This window comes from Coturnix japonica, chromosome 5 (assembly GCF_054131305.1).
Source record: "Coturnix japonica strain WE chromosome 5, WE-NBRP24, whole genome shotgun sequence".
Classification (NCBI taxonomy): domain Eukaryota; kingdom Metazoa; phylum Chordata; class Aves; order Galliformes; family Phasianidae; genus Coturnix; species Coturnix japonica.
Window position 1 is genome coordinate 48,100,623 of NC_140667.1, and position 21,598 is coordinate 48,122,220.

General features: G+C 44.2%; 1 protein-coding gene across 3 annotated transcripts; it reads left to right on the forward strand.

Moving 5' to 3' along the window:
• The first annotated feature begins 574 nt into the window (after nt 1–574).
• On the forward strand, nt 575–21,562 carry TRMT61A (tRNA methyltransferase 61A). 3 transcript variants are annotated; one of them, XM_085549525.1, is made up of 4 exons: nt 575–620; nt 2,539–2,903; nt 10,649–10,915; nt 19,191–20,311. In XM_085549525.1, the coding sequence occupies exons 2-4, from the start codon at nt 2,573–2,575 to the stop codon at nt 19,517–19,519; spliced, it is 927 nt and encodes a 308-aa protein (XP_085405651.1). In that variant the 5' UTR covers nt 575–620; nt 2,539–2,572; the 3' UTR covers nt 19,520–20,311. The 3 variants fall into 3 exon arrangements, with proteins under 3 accessions (XP_085405651.1, XP_015720976.1, XP_015720978.1); XM_015865490.3 differs by lacking the exon at nt 575–620 and adding an exon at nt 680–768 and having other exon boundaries at nt 19,191–21,562; XM_015865492.3 differs by lacking the exon at nt 575–620 and adding an exon at nt 680–996.
• Nucleotides 21,563–21,598: the final 36 nt, after the last annotated feature.

Sequence of the window (21,598 nt, forward strand, 5' to 3'; positions counted from 1 at the left end):
GACTCACATGCTGCTGTGCCCGCGCCCTGCCATGCCATGTAGCCTGGGCTTGTTGGGAGCAGCAGATGAGGCGATATCCTCCTCCTGGGCATCTCCCGACTCCATCCCCGCGCCACCCGGGCACCTCCGGCTCTCCACATCACTGCAATCCTAACCATGAGACACAAGTAGGAGTTAGAGCCGTGCTATTTGGGGTTTCGATAATCATTCCGCTCCTTCTGAGCCCACACTCCGCTGTGGGTTTCTCCTGCAGCCTCCAGAAACCAGCACGAGGAGCTCGGTTGGCCTCGGGGTGAGCAGGGGGAATAGCTGGAAAGTTCTGGAAGCCGCCTGCATGGAGGCTCGGGTGGCAAAGGCAAAGCCTTTCCTTGGGGAAGGGGCTTCCACTGTGGGATGCAGCCACCAATTGCCCACACTTTAACATGAGGTTCATAGCTAACTGCGCCCGTGGAGGTGCTCGGAGGGAAGAAGCCGGGCAGGGCTGTCCAGCCACCCACCACCCATAGGGGACCTCTCGTTTCACCGTAGGCAGGGACCGGCTCGGGGCTCGCTGTGCCCGGCCCCGCTGAGGGGGCGACCGGTGCCGGGAGCGGAGCAGCCCCAACCGGGAGCGGGTGGCGGTGAGCGGCCGCTACAGGCAGCGCTGGCGGGGGCGGAGGCGGCGGAGCGTCAGCATCCTGCGACCGGCTCGGGGAGGCGCGGGGCCGGCACCGCGTGTGAGGAGAGCCGGGCCGGGCCGGGCCTGCTGGCGGTATTCAACCGCGGGAGGTAACGGCTGTGGGGACGGGGAACCGGCGCTGCTGGGGGGCAGCGAGCCCCCCGCACGGGGTGAGGCCTGCGGGGAGGCGGCGCTGCGTAGAGCCGAGCGCGGCGGGGGCAGCGCTGCTGCGGGCCGAGCCGCCTCCATATCTGTTGTGCTTTGTTCCCCCTCGGCATTCAGGAGTTTGGATGGGGACCCCGTAGGAAAGGGGGGGACATCGGCCTCGGCACAGAGCTGTGAGTGGGGACTGTGAGTGCGGGGATCAAAGGAACGCGTGAGATGGAATCAGAGCCGCTTCCAAATGATACTGTTCTGAATACAAGCTGAAAACAACGACTCACAAATAGTGTCTGTTGCAGTAGAGTTGAGAACATTGATATAATCCGATGGTGCAAGCTATAAAACCCCATTAGGCATCACTACGATCTCACAGTGCCCAGTGTGTGTGTACATTTCTGAGCTGATGGGATGCCCTGTTGATTCGCCATGTGTCCAGTCACGCCTGGCCTGCTTTGCTGTATGAGTGCCTACACCTCATGCCATACACTTTGCAGTCATGGCCTAGCAGCATGTCTCCTTCTCATTCTCACTGGACACGGCAACATAGGACAAAACTTTTACACAGTAATTCACTATGAAAGCACTGCAGTCGAATCCAGTTGCCCAGAGAGGTGGTGGATGCTCCGTCCTTAGAGACAGCCAAGGTCAGGCTGGATGGGGCTCTGAGCTCCTGGTGCAGCTGTGGGTGTCCCTGTGCATTGCAAGGGAGTTGGACTGAATGGCCTTTAAGGGTCTCTTCCAACTCAGAAGATTCTATGATTCTATTTTTCTATGAAAAGTAATGCTGCTTTTAATTTTCTCGCCCAGCTCTCAGGAATCAGACTCCCAGAGCCTTCTGTCGAAGACTTTAATCTCTAACTTCGGGATCACCTCATTACACAATTACTTCCATGAATAGATCAGCCTGCAGCTTAGGCTGTTAGCTGCCTTATCTGAAAAGCAGTGCCAGCTTTAACTGTAAGCTGCCTTCTCATTTTGAGGTTTTCTTCTCCAAGACAACAACATTGAAGTTTGTTGCTCTCAGAACATGGGGCTAAAACAATACCGTGTGTTTGCACTGGCTGGCAAGTGGTTGTTTATGTTCAGCTGGAGCATGGATCGCTTCCCAGACAATCACTTTACACCCCCAATGGCAAATTAAAGGCCGCAATATTTTTTCTTAGTCGAATTTATGCCTAAATTAATGTGGGTACTACTTTTATCTTATTTCTAAAGCTTCACTTGGAAAACTTTCAAGTAAACCTTTGCTAGTGGTCCTAATAATTGGTGATTGAGACTTAGGCAAGTCGCAGTTGTCATATGCTGTAAATCACCAAGGGATAAGCCAGCAGAAGAAAATAAAAGTCATTGCTTAACAACGTATTCTGAGAGCTTGTGAACTGGAACTGAGCAGATTGCTGTAATGGATACTGCCTTGAAAGTTTCCCAGTAGGGTTAGGGAGCAGGCTGAGCAAATGGTAACAGATTTGCTAATTTTTGTTTGTAAATGTACCGTACAACGATACAAGTAGTGGTTATATTCAAGTAGTGAGATCTTTCCATTCATATTAATTGGGTCAGGAGTGCATTGAGGGGAGGTCCCTGAGCTTCATGGGTCTCTTGCTAACATCTTACTTGCACACTATGTCTTCCTTTTTAAATATTGGAGAAATAAAATAACTTGCCTGTTCTTATAGCTTTATTGAGATCCAACTGTGTTGGCATTTGTCCCCTTTTAGGTGACGATAACCAGCCAACCACAAGACCGTTGCAATGAGTTTTGTGGAATATGGCGATACGATCAAGGATGGTGACACAGCTATTGTGTTCTTGGGCCACGAATCCATGTTTCCTGTGAAGGTCCAGCACGGCGGCGTAACTCAGACTAAATACGGGGTCATCCGACATTCCACGGATCTCATAGGCAAGAAGTACGGCTCCAAAGTGACCTGCAGTAAGGGAGGATGGGTTTTTATTCTTCATCCAACTCCAGAACTGTGGACAGTGAATCTTCCACACAGGACACAGATCCTGTATTCCACTGACATCTCTGTAATCACCATGATGTTAGAACTGAAGCCAGGCTCCATAGTATGTGAATCAGGTAATAATACTTTGAGATCTTTTTATTATGAACTAACACCATCACTTTCCATGGAAAACACGCTTAGCTTTACATTTTGCAAAATATCTCTTATTTTTTTGTTTCCATTGTGATACAGTTTTCTCAGCCCACACATGGAGTAATTCTCTTTCATTTGCACATGCTGTCAGCTACTGCCTCTCCAACAAACATTGCTGCTTCAGTATGGCAGCCTTATGCACACATGCCTTTGAGTACATGATTAATTCATCTTAAATATATGAGCAATCTTCCTTCCCTTATCTAAAACTGCTAAGTTCTTAAGACGTGTTTTTAAGAAGCACGATTTGAATCAAAATTCAGACATTGCATTAGCACTCTGCGAGAATGTCATTGAAGTGAATTAGGGGCTGGACCTAATAATATGGGAAATCAAATGTCAGTATTTCTATCATGTGACACCTCAAAGTTACATGTATTTTGTTGTTCTCTTCCCTACTGTGATCCTCTTGTAGCACTTCAGCTTCACGCAGAGCTCACTGTAGTGGCACAGTAGAACAGATGATGCATTCATCACAGTGCTGTGCATTGTTTCTAAACTTGGTTTAATTTATTACCACTTCCATAATTTGACATAATTTTTAAGTATGGAGGAGTTACGTTTCATGTAGATAGATATTTTCATGGATAGATCCAGTTTATAATAACACTTCCATGCTTTTCTTGCTGCCGGCAATATGAGTCTTGCTTCATTTCATTTGATCTCTCTAGCTTGCAAAAATGTGAACTGTAGATAGTTTGCCCTCATTTTTTCTGTCTGTCTGAGTCTTTTTAGGAAGCAGTTTTATATGCTTCCTTCTGAAGTGTAGATATGGCAAAGGACCAGTGTGACAAGGTTGTACTGCGCTGCATTAACTTGCATTTAACGTTTCCTGCTCCTACCCAAGCATGATGGTGGGCAGCTTTGGGGGTATTGTGGCTGCTTTTCAACACAACTGAAGTGCTGCTTATCTGCATCCATTTACACCCAGTAATAAATGGGCGTGCTGGAAACAGGCAAGGCCATGTAGAAAAGCTCCTGGCCCCTTCTCTTGGTATAGGTGCCTGTTAATGGACAGAGCTGCAACATTACTGTTGTTGGTAATGATGAAAGGTGAGAATCTTTGAAAGCTCATTTGTCTGAATAGCTAAGAAATGGAAATGCTTGATGAGCTAATGGATCTGCAGTCCCACAAATGCTGTGGGTCAAAAGTCATAGCTACAAAACAATCCTTTCTGTTAATGGAAAACTGTTCCCAGGTTTGTTTTAATGTCTGTGCTGTCCTAATTAGTGTTTTAACTTCAGCTTTCTAGGGAAAGCAAACAGTTCTACTACTCACATTGTGCTTGTATTGCTTGAAAGATTCACTGTTCACACACAAAGAGGGAATATTAAGCAGGTATTAAGCAAGAGTTAATCTTGAAGCGAGAGATCTTACTGCAGGTTTGCTTACGAGTGACCAGAAGTGGTGATTTGAATTAAAACGTGTTGCATGTATTGACAACTGGAGCCTCCATTGTGATGATGTAACCTACTTTGGGGCCATCCAAAATTAGGCCACATTCAGCAATCGAAAATCATCAGTGCTTGTTTAACCTTGTGTGGCTTAGGAGGAGCCAGCCAATGGTGGTAACAGAAACAAGGCAGGAAATCTGGCCTAGTAATGGCATTTGAGTCTGCTTCCTGTTAGTGCTGTCTTTAGATGTGTCTCGAGCATTAATTAGCATGGAAGTCTGTATTATCTGAACATGAACTGATACACATAGTTGCTGTGGGGTTGGAGGGACAAAACAGGCACAGTAAACAGGTCAGTCTCTCTTCCCCTTTCCCTGCTGCTTGGCTGTGGCAGGTGTCCTGCACCTAGCTGGGGTAAGCGAGCACAACTGGGGAGCAATGTGCACAGGTGTACATAGAAAGGATGGGTAAAGTAAGATGAAATGCTTGAGTCATTCCGCTTAAATTGATGCATAATGGCCTGTCATAACCAATACAAGCGTATTAATACAGGTTTTACCATTTTTAACCATTTCTAATAAATACATAAAGAGCAAGCTGGTCAGCAGCACATGCATAATTCAAGTCATCCCAGCGTACTGTATTGAGGCTGTAAGGAGACTCAGCATCTGCCTGATGTTTCACGATGGAGGCATAGGAATATGATACTTTTTCTGTCTCCTGCTAATTTCTAATTTATGAAAGTGCATTGAGGTTCAAGAACTGCTGGTGGAGCTGAGATCTCCTCAAAGTATTGGTCCCTGACTGGAGGAATTCACCAGTTTGAAAAGAGTTTTTGGCAGCCCGATCTTTCCAGAAGTAAAGGGTACCTGAGGTAGCTGCTGCAGTACCTGAGGTGGGTAGTGTGAAACTTTGATTCTCATCAGGTAACTCTGATCTCACTTGTGCTCATTGCACGTTCAGTCACCGTTTAAGTAAAGAAATACATTCAGTCTTTTTTGTTTCACCACTCTCCAAAGCTCCAAAACTAACTTGATACCAAGTTCCAAGCCAAGGCTATCTTCAGTCCAGTGATTGCAGCTGCCTGTAGGATAACAACTCCATTTGACAGCTAATTTTTTTTTTGTTGTAAAATTTATTTTTATACAACATTGGAGTAAATATGAATCTAATATTGCTGCTAAACATAAGTAAAGACCTCTTTTTTTCTACTCCAGTACCCACTTATCTAAGCTTTTTTACTGTGCTTCCTCCCTGCTAAGACCTAAACAAGTGTCCGTCCTTACCCTCAGAACTGCTCAGGGAATGCAGTGCAGCACTGTGAAACCTCGTTTAATCTGATAAATCTAAGAAATATTTTGGTTTCAACAGAGCATTGTATTTAGACAAAATGTAATTTAGTCAAAAGTATTCTGACCAGTATCCCACTGATCCTTCAGCCCTCGACAAAATCAGACTCACATGAGCAAAAATGTTAATTGGATTTTTGTTTCCCTTCAGCTAAGTCCCAAATTAAAAGTTGCTAAACCCTGTTCATTGCCACACAGCGGTGGGGTTCCAAAGCCACAGATGGGATTTGTGAAGACTGAGAACAGTCCTCTGGGTTCTCGTGGCTTCTCTGTGGAGGGGGAACAAGAGCCCGTGGCCAGCCTGCCTTACACTGCAGCTCCTCCAAAACAGTTATGAAACTTTCAAACTCATGGTCTGAGTGTAGATTTTGTTAGGAGTACACTCATAAAAAATTAAGGAGGACTTAATGATTAATGGATACTTAATAAATGATTAATAGATTATTGTGGAATCCCAGCAAGTCAGCTGTAGTGCTATGACTCTTCTGACTGCTCATGTCTGCATCATCTCTTTGGCATAAGTGTATGTAAACTCTGCAGCTGAATCTTTTGTGTACACACCAAAGCTTTGTAACTATTAATTTGATTTTGGGATGTATTCATATTAATTAAATTTTATAATGCCTCCCATATCTGCCTTTCAGTGGATAAGAGAGAGAAGAACTCAAATATGTGATTCTTTACAACACCTTCTGAAGTAGAAGAAAAGCCTCATCTGTACCAACATCAGAGAACACATATTCTCTTGACATACCAAAGAACTGAAGCAGAACTGTGGCCACATGAGGCATCGCTGCCATGGGTGCAGCTTTGTGGCTGAGGAATGCCGTTGGTACCCTGAAGTGCTTGTTTCCAGACTTTGAGGGCTTCCTTTCATCTTACTGCGTTTGACCACAAAGTGTATTTCTCATGCAGCTCTGAACTTCACAATATCACCTCCATTTTGCAGAAGATCCCTCCCTAATGACCTCTGCCTCTTGAATCTCTTAAGAGCAAATTCTTTTCAGTCTTCACATTCCCATTCCTTTTGTAGGCAGTGCCAGCCTTGGAAACTTCCATGCCATCCTTCCCCAGCTCCTGAATCCAGTGAACAGTGGCCTTCAGCCTCTAGCCTGCCTCCTAACATGCCCATTTGGGCAGCGTGTCCACAGCAGAAAGGCAAGAGAAGGAGCTCATCTGTAAGGGGAACTTCGTGATGCACCATCTCCTCCTGCAGTATCCAGGCCATTTCCTTGAAACGCTCTCCTCCCTCTCCTCCTCCCCTCTATGTTTCTGATCTTGCAGTTTCTCACCTCTTCCACCATGATTTGTGCCCAGCTGCCCTCACAGAATGGCTTTTGAGCTAGAACTACCAGATGCGTAAGATCTCATCATATATTCACTAAAAATGATTAACGTTTCTCCCGTTACATAAACTTGACATGTACAGTGAGCAGTGCTCCTCTGCACTGTGTTTCTTGTCAGATACTGGCTGTGGAGATTTTAGCTGTGCCTAAAGATTAATTCTCCTTTGCTTTTGAGGCTCCATCCGTTCTCATGGCTGACTCATGACCCGTCTTATTATTTGCTAGGTTTAAGTGTGGTAGCTAGGAGACTAATACAGCAACACTGATTGTTTTCTCATACTTGCCCATTTAGAATATCTCGTGTAGCCAAATATTGCAGCAGACACTTCAATTCCGTTAAAATGTTACTAGATACTGCATCGATCCAGAAATTAATAACATCACTTTTCCTGTTTTGGTGTTATATAAACCAATGTATGCACTTAAGAGCTTCCCCAGCTTTAGTTTGGATTACAAACCTGCCCTATAAAACCTGGCAAATATTTTGCATAAGCACAGCTGTAAACATCTATGGGTTCAATATCACAGTTTTACTTCCTTTCTTAAAAAGAGAAAGCCCATTAAATGGAAATGTTGGGGGCAGGCAAGCATAGAGAAAGCATAGTGGAACACAAAATCAGGTCTCTTGGGTTAACAGCACAGGTGGGATTCTAGGAGGATAAGCAAACTAGAAAACCAGGCTAAACTGAAAACACTGCAAGTGTGTTCTCTCTTATTCAGCTCTCTGTCAAGTGCTATATTTGATGCTGTTGGAATGCTTGCATTTCAGCTGCTCTCCTGATGTATCTACACACTGTTGAAGTAGCAGGTGTTATTTCTGAAGGGGTCAGACCTTGTCTGCTGCAGCTTTGAAATGAGGAATGATCTTAGTGTGGATGCTGCCTCATGATGCTGAGGTGTGCCGAGGCTTCTCTGTGGCAAACACGTCACTTGAATCAGCAGAAGGTGAGAAGAACAAATCTTTCTGAGGTCAGGGGAATTGTCAGGTTGTTCATGTGATCAGTACTTTGCTGTCTGTAAATCAGAGGCAGGTATCAATAGGTACTGAGCCTGAATGTTTCATCTGGGTCTCCACTTGTTAGGATATAAATCCTTCTAAATCCGCACTGGTTTTGTTGACTTGGGAGAGGGTAGAAGCTCTCCTCTGAGCTTAGAGTTGTCAAAGATGGATGGAGATAAATGGAAAAGGGGTTGAGAAGGGGTGAGAAAGCTCAGATGTTGAATATTGCAGATTCGCAGGGGAGGAGGAGAAAATAAGCATTAATTTCCCCTTCTATAACATAAGAGAAATAAAGGTTTAAACCTGTTTTCAGTAGACAGCATTAGGAGTTGTGCTTGAGTACAGAACTGTGATCAACTGCCCAACCCCAATGAAGATATTCCTGATCAACCACAAGGAGTGTGTTAACTGTCAGGAATATGAGAGCTGAGGCTCATCATCATCTCACAGGATTGGGTTCAGAATCCGTGATCTCTTCAAGAAAAGAAGAAATTTTGCAATGGTGGATGATTCATAGCCACCTTGTTCTTTGTTTCCTGCAGTTTTGAGAGTGTTGTCATGGAGGAGGCAGGCAGCATCTTCAGAAATACTCTCATTAGTGATGTCAGCGTGAGAGAATTTGATAGAGTAAAATGGGATGCGTGTGTATTATTCTCATGTTTGCAGCAGCCAGTCAACAGTAAATAATTCCTGGCAACCTTGTTTGACAAAACTCAGTCTGTAATGCACGCCTGCAAACGATGACTTCCAGCATCCTGTTTTTGGTGCTGGGTTTGGCTTTGGAGTGTTTGTGAATAAAAAAAAGTAGCGGAAAATAAACCAAAATAATGTAATGGGATTTAATAGGAAGGAGACAAACTGTTGTCTGCTCTGGTGTTTTGAAAAGCAGATTTATAAGGAAAGTGATTAAAAATGTAAAAGGATATGAACAAGGAAACTGGATACATGCAGAAGCTGCCTCTCTTCTGCGTCCATCCCAGCTGTGCTGGCAGACCTCCCGTTCACTCTTATAGATGAGCTGAGAACAATGCCAAAAGTCAGAAGTGCTGCCCTTTAGGAAGGTAAAATAATTGCATTCTGTAGCATTGCAGACGTTCTCAGTCATGCAGTCCTGCTTTTTGGTGTGAAATATAATGCCAGATTCCAGTCATTTTATTGTCCTATGGGCATCCCTGCTTTTGTCATTACAAAAACCAGTGAAATGCTGTTTCTTTCATTATTGAGTTTTGGCAGCCACGTGGCTCCCGTGCTATCATTAATTGTTTTGACCAGTGAAAAGTTGATGTCAATATTTAGAGCCAACTGATACCGCAAGTGGGTGATCTGTCACATGTGCACAGGTAAACTGCCCTCTGTCTTCTGCTTGCTTTATTGTAATGCTGGTGTGGGTGCATGAATTTTCGCATTAAGTAAATGTTTATGTTCCAGTTTCACTCTCTTCTTGGACCTTTTTGGGGCCAGCGCTAAAATCTGAGGTCCTCCATCCCATTAAAGCTGGGGGAGGTGCTGCTGTGCCTGCCAGGATCAGGGCCCTCCCAGAGGGAAGCAAGGAAGTGGTGCCCATTCTGCACAGCATTCGGTTGGTCTCATGTCAAAGATGGGCCCTAAGCTCTTCATGGTGTGAATGGGTCCCTTCTCAGAGCTGTCAGCTCAAATCCAGTGCCTTAGCAATATTTCTCCCCTTATGTGAATAGAGGGCAAGGGCCTTGGATCTGTCACTAAACTCTGACTTCCTGTCCGAGTCAGGAAAGTATTGCTCCAATTAGGCAGCACAGCAACCTCTGAATCCCCTAATTAATTTCCTCTCTGCTGGTTTCTGAGCTTTCTTCACCGCTGCTGTTCTTCAGATTGTGTCTTTTAGCAATAGGTTTAAGATCTGCAGTAGTTAAAAGAACTTGCTTCAGGCTGAAATTTAGCCTGAACAGCCACTGGAGTTAGCTAGAAATAGATCTTCTTTCTACAGGAAAAGTGTGTTCCAAGTACAGAATTATAAATCAATAAACACAGATAATTTGGGGTTGCCGTGGGGCTTTGAGTTTGGTGGGTTATTCTGCTAAATGCCACTTCAGTGAGTAATCTGCTATACGAGTCGGTATATGGGTGTTTTCTTCAGTGAAAACGCTGGTTATTAGTCATTATGTATTTAACGTGCCAATGGATCATTAAAAATAAGTTTCCCAAATTGCCAAGCTCAAACAAGAAAAAGTCTGTATCTTAATGGTTAGTCTGTGACTGTACATGGTAATCGTCCTTATGTGCAATTTAGGGTATGTGGTGGATCTCATTAGACTTCACTGAGACAGTGTAGACTTGTACAGGTAAGTCATCTGTGCAGTGAGGTCACTTGGTTGGCATGACTGCAGGGAGCCCAGGGGCCTCCATTCTGGGTAATTCAGGGTGCACTGAGGATGGCCGGTGTGTGACAAGGGACCTGAGCAAAACAGGTTCCATGTCATGAAGGTTGGCTGTCTGCATAGACACCAGGTTTTCAAACATAGGCTCTTGCCAACATCTCTTTCTTGTTCTAACGAAGTGCATTATCAAAAAGCATTTCACAAGCTGCTTTTCTTTTCTAGGTACAGGCAGCGGATCCCTGTCCCATGCTCTCATCAGGACAGTGGCTCCCACAGGGCACCTGTACACAGTGGAGTTCCACCAACAGAGGGCTGAGAAGGCCAAGGAGGAATTTCGGGAGCATGGAGTAGAGCATCTGGTCACGGTGACCAACCAGGATGTCTGCAAGAATGGGTTTGGTGTCTCAGACATTGCAGACGCTGTGTTCCTGGATATTCCATCTCCATGGGAAGCCATTGGACATGCAAAGTCAGCGTTAAAAGCTGAAGGTAACTGTGCTTAGCTCTCTAGCTTAGGAAGTGCTGTCTGCCTCTCAGCTATATGCTAGATCTGTTCCTTTCCATTATGTGATCGCTGTTCTCAAATGTCAAAGTCTCTAAGCATTTCAAAGGATGAAAAAGAGGTCTTCAATTTGCTATGAAAGATTTAAAAGGAGTAGAACAACTTTTTTTTCCTACAGGTCTGTGCTAGCTGCTACAATTAATGGGCAGTTTATAAAAGAAAATAACGTTTGAACCTTTGTCTAGTGCATTTTGTAGATCTGAGGGTGTGTGGGAGGCAGCAGCAACAATAAATGCTGAAAGCAAATTTCTTTGGCACTTCAGTGGAAAGGAGTTTGTATAAAAGGTGTTCAGAATCACTTTACATCAATCATTGCAGATTGGACCGGTTTAACAATGCTCCACATCAATAATGTTAAAGAAAATGTGGTTATATTTAAATATGCATGCTGATTTCTGCCTTAAATCTCTGCTGTCAGAGCTAATGAGAAGTATGACATTGGCTGCAGTAGGAATTGAACCTAAAGGTTGAACCTGCTTGCACCTGCTGCTCCTGGATGGTGACAGCAAGTGGGGACTGCTATTGGGGACTGGATGGGTTTTGTCTGTTTATATCTTTTCCCTACTGAAAAATAGGGAGTATACCATCCTCCTGTCCTGAAATGAGTTTTCCCCTGATTACTATTCTACCAATGTAACTGCATTAGTGTGAATCTCAGCTAACTTCTGCCAGGCTATGAAGTGACTTTTCTAATCAAGAGAGTATGGAGTGCAGAACAGTGCCCATGCTGGGACACGACTTCAGCAGGGTACTGACTTTAGGTAAATTGCTTGGTCTAAATCACAGGATTTAAGCTTGTTCTTAAAGGTCACTGAATGTGCTTGAGTCAGGACCAGCCCAGGCAATAGGCTCCCTCCACTAGAATGGAAAATTTTCAAGGTAGCTTTCCAATACAACACATTCTTTTCAAAGTAAATAAACAAAAAGAGACTAATTAGCACTCTGTACCTGCAAGGGTAAGAGCTGAATTTGTAGCTGCTTTCCAGTGTGTCCTGGGAAAAAAAAAAAAAAGCCAAAACAACTTTCACTGCACTGTACAATGCCCTTCCCATGCACAAATTATCTAATCTAGTGAGCAGAACACTCAGCTGACTTCCCAGCTTAGAAGGCGCTGCATTGCGCAGCCCAATTTGAATTATTGAAGTGCTGCATGTTTAGAATACTGAGCAGGGCTGCTTGAGCAGCTCCGAGGTTTGAATCCCTGCCTCACTCCAGCATTTGAAAGACAGATAAAAGGTACTATAGTACCAAACTGACCATACTCGTTGGCTACACTTTTCTGTGCTTCAAGGTTACACCTGCTAAGCCAATATGAAAAATAATTAAAACCCTGCATTTTTTTGTGTCTGTAAAGTGACATCACATGCTTTTTACCCATCACAAGGGTGAAACTTACTGCTGTTTTCAAATAGTTAAAGCTCTTCTGCAGTAAGAACAGGTTGTGCACGTACTGCTGCCACTCACCTCCATTTTAGTGATAAGGCATCACTGGAGAGAGTGAGCCCTTGTACTCTTTCCCCTCCATTCCCTGTCGCATGCATCTGGACAGGATCATGTGGCAGGTTCCATTGCGATGTGCAATGTAAGCACTGCGTCTGTGCTGCCAGGTAGCGGTCATTCATTTGCTGAGGTCGAAAGGTACTTCAATCTAGACTTCAATCTAAGTCCAGGCTAAATGAATTCAATATGTAGCATCAGTTAACCTCCTGTTTAGAACCACAATATTTCTTGTAGAGTTTTCAGCTGAGAAGGCGTGTAAGAGAGTTCTTGACCTCAACAAATGCTTATCAAATCAGTATTTTCTCTCCTACTTATGCTCAAGATCCTGAGTCTTGCAGCTCCTAGTAGGCTGAGTGTTAACGATCCTCTTCACAGAGTACATTTATCACTCACGTTATGCCTAACAGTAGGCTGTAAATATGCTGCTTACGATAGCTTGGCCTCCCATTTAATGCACTGCCAACTTGTGAAGAGCTAAAAGGATAAAAATGCACAGAGAGTTTTTGACTCAAAGGTTCTTGTTCTCTGGTGACATGCTCTGCTGATGCTCAGACTTGCATCTCTGCTGTATCCTTCTGTTCTCATTTCACCAGTCATGCTTTCAAGCAGAAATGCTGCTTGTAATATCTCTCAGGCACTGCTGCACTGCAGAACTTGCTTTCATTTCCAGACCTGCACTGTTTTCCTTTTGCAGCATCTGCTGATGAATGCTTTTCCGTAGTCATAGGAGTATTTGACCTTGGTGGTTTTTTTGCAGTGTTGCTGTTAACCCCTTCAGGTTAGATTAAAAAATAATAACATTTAACAGAATGAAAGATATGAGAGGTAACAGAAATATCCTCCACATCCTACAGTACTTAAATACCCTGAAACTTTTGACTCAGTCGTCTCCCAGCTGAATACTGTAGTGCTTTGATTATAATTCTGTACCCACCTACTCTGCTCTCTAAGTAAGGCCTATTTCATACATATATGCATATAATTGTTAGAGTTGGAAGGAACCTTTAAAGGTCATCCAGTCCAACTTCCCTGCACTGAGCAGGGACACCCACAGCTCCATCAGGTGCTCAGAGCCCCGTCCAGCCTGACCTAGGGATGGGGCATCCACCATCTCTCTGGGCAACCTGTGCCAGTGCCTCACTGCCCTTACTGCAAAAAAGCTTCTTTCTTACGTTCAATCTACATCTCCTCTCTCCATAAAGCCCCTAAATAATGTGTTTATCAAATAGTGATCTGTGTGATCTCACCTGAATCAAGTGATATGGTCCTGTCAGGTCTTTCCAAAAAGCCCTGCAGCGGAAGTTCCTTCCAAACACCTCCCTATATGGGCCTCTATTTCTGCCATTGCAGAAACCCTTTAGGAATACTCTGTTCTTAGAGGTAGTTGCTTTTCATTTCCAGACTCTTTTGTTTGTTTTGCTAGTTCACGGTGGACTTAAAACAAGTATTGCTTGCATTTTTTCCTCTAGCATTGCCATTGATTGTTGTCCTAACCTGTCAGGTCTGATTCTTATGGTTGTTGTATAAGCAAACAAATAACACCTCAGCCTCCCAGCAGCCTGTGGTGTAAGTAAGGCACGGCCTGGCTTTGCTACTTTCAATTTTCATTTAGGTTTGCTTCTCTCCTCCCTGCTGCTTTCAGGGAATACCAGTTACGCAGAAATTCTCACTGGCTATTTCTCCTGAGCCTTAGAGGTTATTCATGGTCCCATTTTCAAACCACACAGGTATGACTTTGAGGAGCAGATGAAATCTTCAGCCACAAGTCTCACCTCCATGGCAGCTGGGTTGGGAGCCCCCCAGGCTGAAACACACCAAGAGGGCAGCGATGTGAGGCTGCTGCTGGTTGTGCCCAAGCTGCCTCAGGAACACACAGGGAATGTGTTAGGGCAGAAAGTGGAGCCTGCTAGTCTAGTGTGCTGTCTAGACTTTCTTCCTCCACCCGTGCAGGTGGTGCTCAAGATGGTATCAATGCTTCTCATGTCCATAGGAGTTTGTTTCGGAATAAATGAATGAGGCCATAAGTGTAAATCACCATCACCAGGCTTTATTAGTGTGCCACCTGCTTAGATTCAAAGGAGAATTTGCTCAAGGTGAAGTTAAAGATAATCAAGGTCAGGCTAGACAGGGCTGTGATCTAACTGTGAGCATCCCTGTTCGTTGCAGGGGAGTTGGGTTAGATGACCTTTAAAGTTCTCCTCCACCTCAAACAATTCTGTGATTCTATGATAGTTTGAAACATAATCTCCCAGTGCTGAGGAACCATCTGGTCTAGTGCAGAGCTGCCCCACTAGGATCAGAAGCAGGTGCTAACTCAGATTCCACCTGGTTCCCAAGCACTGCTTGCTGAGCTAAGCACGGCTGGTGTGTCTTGCTGGAGGACATTAAGCAAGCTGAGGCTGTGGGGATTTTCAGCTCAGGTGCACACAGTGGGTCTGGCCCAGCCACCTAAGCAGAAGTGATTCACCTGTCATGAGCTACGCGGGATTCCTGCACTGTAATCCATGCTGTGGAATGCTGGCCAACATTGCTGGACTTTGCATAGCCTGTAGAAAGTAGCTGAGGATGAAGGGAATCTTAAAGGAAGTTGTTAGATTTTCTTCACAAGCCTGGTGCCAACTTTATTCTTTTTTTCCTCATTTTTGATACATGCTTTTGCCATCCCCATGGCAGTCAGTAGGAATGAATTGCTTTAGAAGGATGCACCTGCAAACGTAGAGGTTAAGGTCACATGTGCAGAAAATGGCATCGAGTTCCCATTAATGGGCTGGCAATTGATTTGGAAAAATTTTTCTTTTCTGAATCAAGAAACATCCTTTAATTTCTTCCAACAGCCAGATCCTCTAATTTCACTTGTCAGGGAAGCTGCATCAAATCGCCCACGAGCACACACTCATTTAAAGGACATTTTGTCCCCTTTTGCAGAGGCAATATTTTTAGTGTCCTACTAGCACAGAGTAAATGCCATAGTGATGCTGCTCGGTGACTTTCCTGCCTCTACATAATGATTGTGCCATGGGATCTTTGTAACATAATCTTCCAATTATCACAATGCACTGAAATCCCCAAAGCCAGAGCTGTGTTCTTTTACCAGAAATAAAAATGCTGTGCTGCATTTGCTGCGTCACAGAACCATTTCCAAAATTATGGGCCCTTTTCTCAGGAACTCAGCAGTGCTGCACTACATGTGTTCTTTTCACATCCTCTGAGTAATGCTGTGATGATGAACAAACTTAGCGGAGCATTTGTGACGCATACAGCAACCTGCAAAAGAGAGGGGACATAACTTGGACACATGTTGTTTTCATATCAGGAGGATGCATTGAGTTTGTGTCAATTGGGTAGCACTGCCAGATTTTCCATGCTGGATACCTAAAGCAGGTTTAGGTAAGTAGAACTGGTAGAGGTGTTACTCTCTGCTCAGACAAACCAGTTGCTTGGTGGAGCTGCACAGAAGCAAACCAAGAACTGTGTTGGAAGGAGGAGCAATATCCAAGGCACTGATCTCTAGTAAAGATAACAAGGCGTGTCTTTTGATTATTAATTAGATACTTTCAATACTATGCTTAAAAGAATGTACAGTGCTTTGTAGATGCAAATCCTCTCTTTTATTTCTTCCTCTTCCCCTAAGCTCTCTCTTCTAATTGTTCCAATTGTACTTTAATTTTCATAGGCTCTTGACCCCACTGCTGGTTATAACGGCTGCCAGGTCTGTGTGGGCACCTTCCAGCCTACAGATTCAGATTTAACCTCTCCATTAAATGTTTCAAACAAACTCACTCTCTGTAAAATTGAAGGTGGAAAAAGAAATTTAAGTCTTTAATACAGACTCATTATTTTCTTCTCAACTTTAGCACTTGTCAGATACATTATACATGAATAAACACATTTTTAGACAGCTCTTCAGATCAAAAAGCTCACACAGCTTCCCGATGTGAACAGGATTAATCTCAGATAATTGCTGTATCCATTTATGATGACACACAGGTCTCATTAAACAAATTTAGGAACGGTAGCTTTCCTAAGAGGAGAGCTCTGAGAGAACACAAACGTGCCTTACACCTACAAGTCCTGCTCCTTCAGCAGAAGAGCACATCCTTCTCAATGCTGCTTTTCTTTTGCCCAGAGTCCACTGGTTTTTTTTTGCAGCTAAAAACACCGTGGCAAATGAAGCATCTCAAATCTATTTTAGGCAGTCTCTGTAAGTCTGGAGCTGCAATTTCATTTCTACCTTCAAGCCTTCTGCTAATTGCAGCCTTCCAACCTTTTCTTAACACCTGTTTAATGAAACGAGTTCAGCCCGTGAATCCAACCCAGCCTGCAGGGTGCTGTGGAGAGGAGACAGCAGAGAAGACCCCGTTGCCTGTTAGACAGATGCCGTCTGGACGTCAGCTATCACAAGAGCCTTCTTCTCTACCCAGTGGCTCAAAAGCCCATTTTCTGCAGCCCTGCTTTCCCAAGCAGCCTGCTTACAAGGAAGCAGCCTAATAAATCAACACCAAGTTTGGTGCTGCCATGCTGTGCTCAGCTGACCATTCTGAGGCAAAATGAAGGTTGCTCTGGCTTTAATTGGAGGCTTGACAAGAGCCGTAGGCGGGCTGGCAGCTTATGTTGCCACAGTTGTGTGCAGGCTTCTTACTTTTCCTCTGTAAATCCCCATCTTGTGCCTAAAGATGTCTTGAAATCCCTGCAGTCGGGGTAAATAAGGAGAACAGGTTTGCTGTAAATGTAAATATGTTGCCATCTTTTGTTTCGCCATGAATGCAAAAAATGAAAAGCCTGAATGAAATCGTAGTAAGTCTCCGATCTCAGTGCAAATTCTTTCTTTGCAGACAAAGAGTTACTGTGAGCTGGCATTTAGATAAGTTCGACGTTTGTTCAGTTCCCTACACAATGAGAATATGGCATCGTTCTCTATAACATATGTTCATTATAGTAACTTTCCAGTTACGTAACATAAATTTCTTCTCGAGCTTTTGTCTTTTCTATCTACAACCATGGCAGCAACGTGTACTGCTCTGGCCAGAAGGGATGAGCTGTCGGATGCAGTTCTGGTAGTGCTGGCCACGCTGATAAACATATAAATCTAATTTCATGGGAACTAACGGACCGGGTGCACAATTAAATTGGCATCCCCAGAGTTGGTTAACAGTGACACATACCAGCATTAATTTTGCAGGTGGTTATTAGATTTGTTCTTTAATTGTCACTCCAGGGAATTACTTGTCTGGGGTACTTTGTTCTGAAGATGCACGATAAGAACTGCCGGCTGCGGAGACTTTATCCCAGGACTAAAATTAAATCCTGCTCAGCGTATGGTGGATTAATGGTCATGGAAAGTGTTCTTCCTCAATCAGTGCCTGGCACATCATTGCTGTGCAGTAACTGGAGTGCTGCAGTGACACTTTCAGACCTGATGTTTGCTTTTTTTAGAGTTGTGACTTTAGAAATGAGAAAGGGGGGAAAAAATAAATAACTAAAGAGCGAGTTTGAGATAAAGCAGGCCTCGTGTAGTCCCAGCATGGCCTCTATTTTTAGCAGGATGCTTTGCTCTCAGCTGCACGGGTTTTTTAACTGCTTAGACAACAGGGCTTGGGAGGCTCAACGGGATGAGCCTGGGAGAGGGCTGGGAAGGAATGCAAATTAGGTCAGCACACATTTTCATCTAATTATAAGAAGTGAAACAGTGGCTGAAGCTGCATTGTCCAGCTCCTTCCCCCAGCACAAAAGCTTTTCAGGAAGGGCAGCGTCCCTCGTGGGACAGTGTGTCCCGGGTGAAAGCACATGCCCTGGCTTTATGGCAGACAGCGTCCTTCTAATTCTTTGATCTGATTTGGCTGTGGCTTTTCAGAGTAAATCTGAATCATTCTATTCTCAGCTGTTAAGGTGACATTGTAGCCAGCAGAATGTTGTAGGGAGCCTATTAGTGCTCTGAAAGTGGAATCAAAACTGAGCCATGTGCAGAGGAGGAGGTGTGTGTTAGTTTGTCACTAATAGCCCTGTCCAAGGGGTTTGGGGCATTTGCTGTAAAGCTGCCCGATGTGTTCAGTAAGTTGTAATGCTCAAGGGACATGCTACTCAGCTTGACTAAAAGGGTAAAGTCTTAACAGCACTCCATCTATGGCCTGGAGAGATTACTTTATTCTGTACACGCATACCATCGTTCCCAAATAAACACAGCCGCTTTTGTCAGAGCGTGTGTGCACGCACACTAGATTCTAATGAAGGCAGCTCTGTACAGTGTGTGGAGAATGACTTCTGGCTTTGTGTAGGTGCCAGCTTCAGAGCTGTGCCTCGGCCCAGAGCAATGGATAGTGACTCCAAAAGAGGCACTGTTCTGAGGGGATTGACTTTTAAGAGCTTTATCATGAGCAAGTGTAGTGGGCAAAGCTGGGTTTGGAAGATGAGTGAGGTTACCACTGCAGCTTTTAAAGAGTCTGATGCGTCTTGTGAAGTCATCCCTGCTTGATGCTGACACTTTGATCCCACAGAGTTGCCCGATGAAGATTTTCTTTCAGAATGTTTTTACTTTTGTATAATGCGTAGAATCTTAGAACATCCCAAGTTGGAAGTGACCCATAAGAATCAGCGAGTCCAGCTCCTGATTGCAATTCTACATGCAGCTAGGAAAATCTGAAAGAAGAGAAGAAGTGCTTCGTTTGTGGTTTTGCCCTCTTATCTACTACCTGTCTTCTTCTGCAGGTGGCCGCATCTGCTCTTTCTCCCCCTGCATCGAACAAGTCCAGAGGACCTGCCTAGCAATGGAAGAGAACGGTTTTACAGAGATTAACACCTTGGAAATTCTGCTCCGAGTGTACAATGTAAGGACAATTAGCTTGCAAATCCCCGACCTTGGAAAAGCAGCTGAGGATAATTCTAGCCCTGGCTTTGACAGCAGCAACCCATCAACCCAAGGTAGCCCAGGCACTAATCTGCAGCAAGGAACAGTGCAGTTCAAAAGCGGCGTGCCGCTGAGGGAGATGGTGGGTCACACTGGGTACCTGACCTTTGCCACTAAGAGCCTCTTGTAGTACACTTCAACCTGGGGAAGTTCGGAGTGCTTTGTGTGTTTCTGTGCCTTCGCCGTTTTCATGGTTCCTTTTTGTAGGGCATCCAAATTTTTCCTTGTCAGGGAATTCCATATATAGTCAGATTTAGTTGGAATATGCTTTGTTTAAATAGCACGCAAGCATTAACCAGAGCAGCATCAAGGGAATGTTGGAACTCTGGAGCAGTGCTCCGCTTGCCGTCAAAGAGACAAAGTAATAGCAAGTGGCCATTCACTGGAATGTGCGGGATAGAGATTCCTCCTGATAAGAAAGTAGAACAGCACACTGATCACAAACAAGATGGACTTTTTTCCTCCTCTTTTCTGAATGACTTCCCAGCTTTATGCTTTTATCACAGCACCGTGAGGAGCTTCTCTTGTTAAACTTCTCTGGTGTCTGTGTGTTGCTTTTAGGAATGTGGAAGGGCTTCCTTGCTTCCCTTTGGATATGGAAGTTGCAGAGCCATATGGTTGCCTGCATGGAGGGTCACAGTATTAGAACTTCCTTGGAATAGTGTTGAGCTGCACAGAGGGTTGTTGGCAGCACTCAGGAACACAGCCTCGTATTCCATTCTGGCATCTGCAAATCACTTGGATTACACAGAGGTCGAATAAACGTGCTGATTGTTGGATTTGGTCTAATATGATATTGCAATAGGTTGATAGTAGAAAATCAGGCGTGGGTTTGTACTATGATCTTCTAATAGGTCATCTGCTATCAGTGTTATCAAAATGCACTGAATCAGCCTCATTAATAAAGTTTTTAGACCATTTACTCTTCAGTACTCCATAAAAGCTGGTGGGTGGGATGAACTTTTTGAATGCTGGATTGTGTTTTATTATTTAAAGAGTAAAATAATTAAGAAAAAAAATGTTGAAGTTTCTCTTTTTATTTTATGTCGGTTTTTTGGTCCCAGTTTCACAGTTATTCCAGCCACTAGTAATGCCTGGGGATGTTTAGCTGTGCCTTGCATTTGGCACCTTATATGTTGATTGTACTAAAAACAGCCAGCCATAACCTGCTGCCTGAGCAATTGAACCTGATATCCCTCCCCCAATCTTGACAGAAATAAACAAAGCTAAGCTTTTAACGTGTTATGGCAGAATGCTAATCCATAATGGTTTAAAGAAAGCTCAACCGATCACGACAGCAGAGATAAACTGTTGAGCAGATTAAAGGCAGAAAGCAATTCTGTAGCACTAAATCAGTTACGTAAGCAGGCCTACCATTCTCCACAAATGATGTGAAAGTTCTGTTTCTGCTGCTGCTAACTTCCTCCAGACAGGTTTGTGCTAAACTGCTAGCAATGATGATATGGTTTGGTGGCTGTATTGGAATGATGTGCATGCATAGAAGTGTGTATGCACTTGTTTGTGTGTGCTTGAATTGCCACCATGGAAGTGATGCTGAGAGGCTCACATGAACCAGGAGGCGGCATGAGGAAATACAGAGTTAATGCTACAAGACTCCTTACCTGGAGGTGATTCTCACTTTCTGACCAGTGGGATCCTCAGCCTTCACCAGGGATAACTCCAGCCTTAGACTTGGATTCTTTTCCTTTTCTGACGTTCAAACAGGATTAAAGAGGAACAAAATCACATTTCTGTCCTACAAATAGACATGGAATGGAAATACCGATGTGTCTTCATGCAGTTCGAAACAAGGCTGATGCTTCTTTTCCTACAAAGCCCAATTCAAAACCCCTTGAAATAAACCATTGACTTTGCATTGCCCATATTGATTTGATCCCTGCTGAGGAAGGGCAAGCATTGCATAACAGGAGAAGGATTTAATTTCTGTCTTTGCAATATTAAAAAGGCCTCTGTGTCTTCGTTGCCAGTCCTGGCCATGGCCAGCACCACAGCTGGTTCAGCTCATCCCCTGTGCTCCATGCCCTCCAAGCCAGCAGTCGATGGCACCTTGCAACCTACAAGGCAAACAGCAATGACTCAGGTGAGGCTTGTGAAACACTCAAGAGGCCTGCTGTTGTTCACTGTGCTTTAATTAAAGCATCACAGATCTATATCTCATTGTGGTTGTTTCCTGCTTGCTTGTTAGCAC

What these genes read in the sequence shown, in the direction of transcription:
- TRMT61A (XM_085549525.1), top strand. Translation starts at nt 2,573, where the DNA reads ATGAGTTTTGTGGAATATGGCGATACGATCAAGGATGGTGACACAGCT. An exon ending in CTCCATAGTATGTGAATCAG is followed by an intron (nt 2,904 to 10,648) that starts GTAATAATACTT and finishes TTTCTTTTCTAG; the next exon opens with GTACAGGCAGCGGATCCCTG. An exon ending in GTCAGCGTTAAAAGCTGAAG is followed by an intron (nt 10,916 to 19,190) that starts GTAACTGTGCTT and finishes CTTCTTCTGCAG; the next exon opens with GTGGCCGCATCTGCTCTTTC.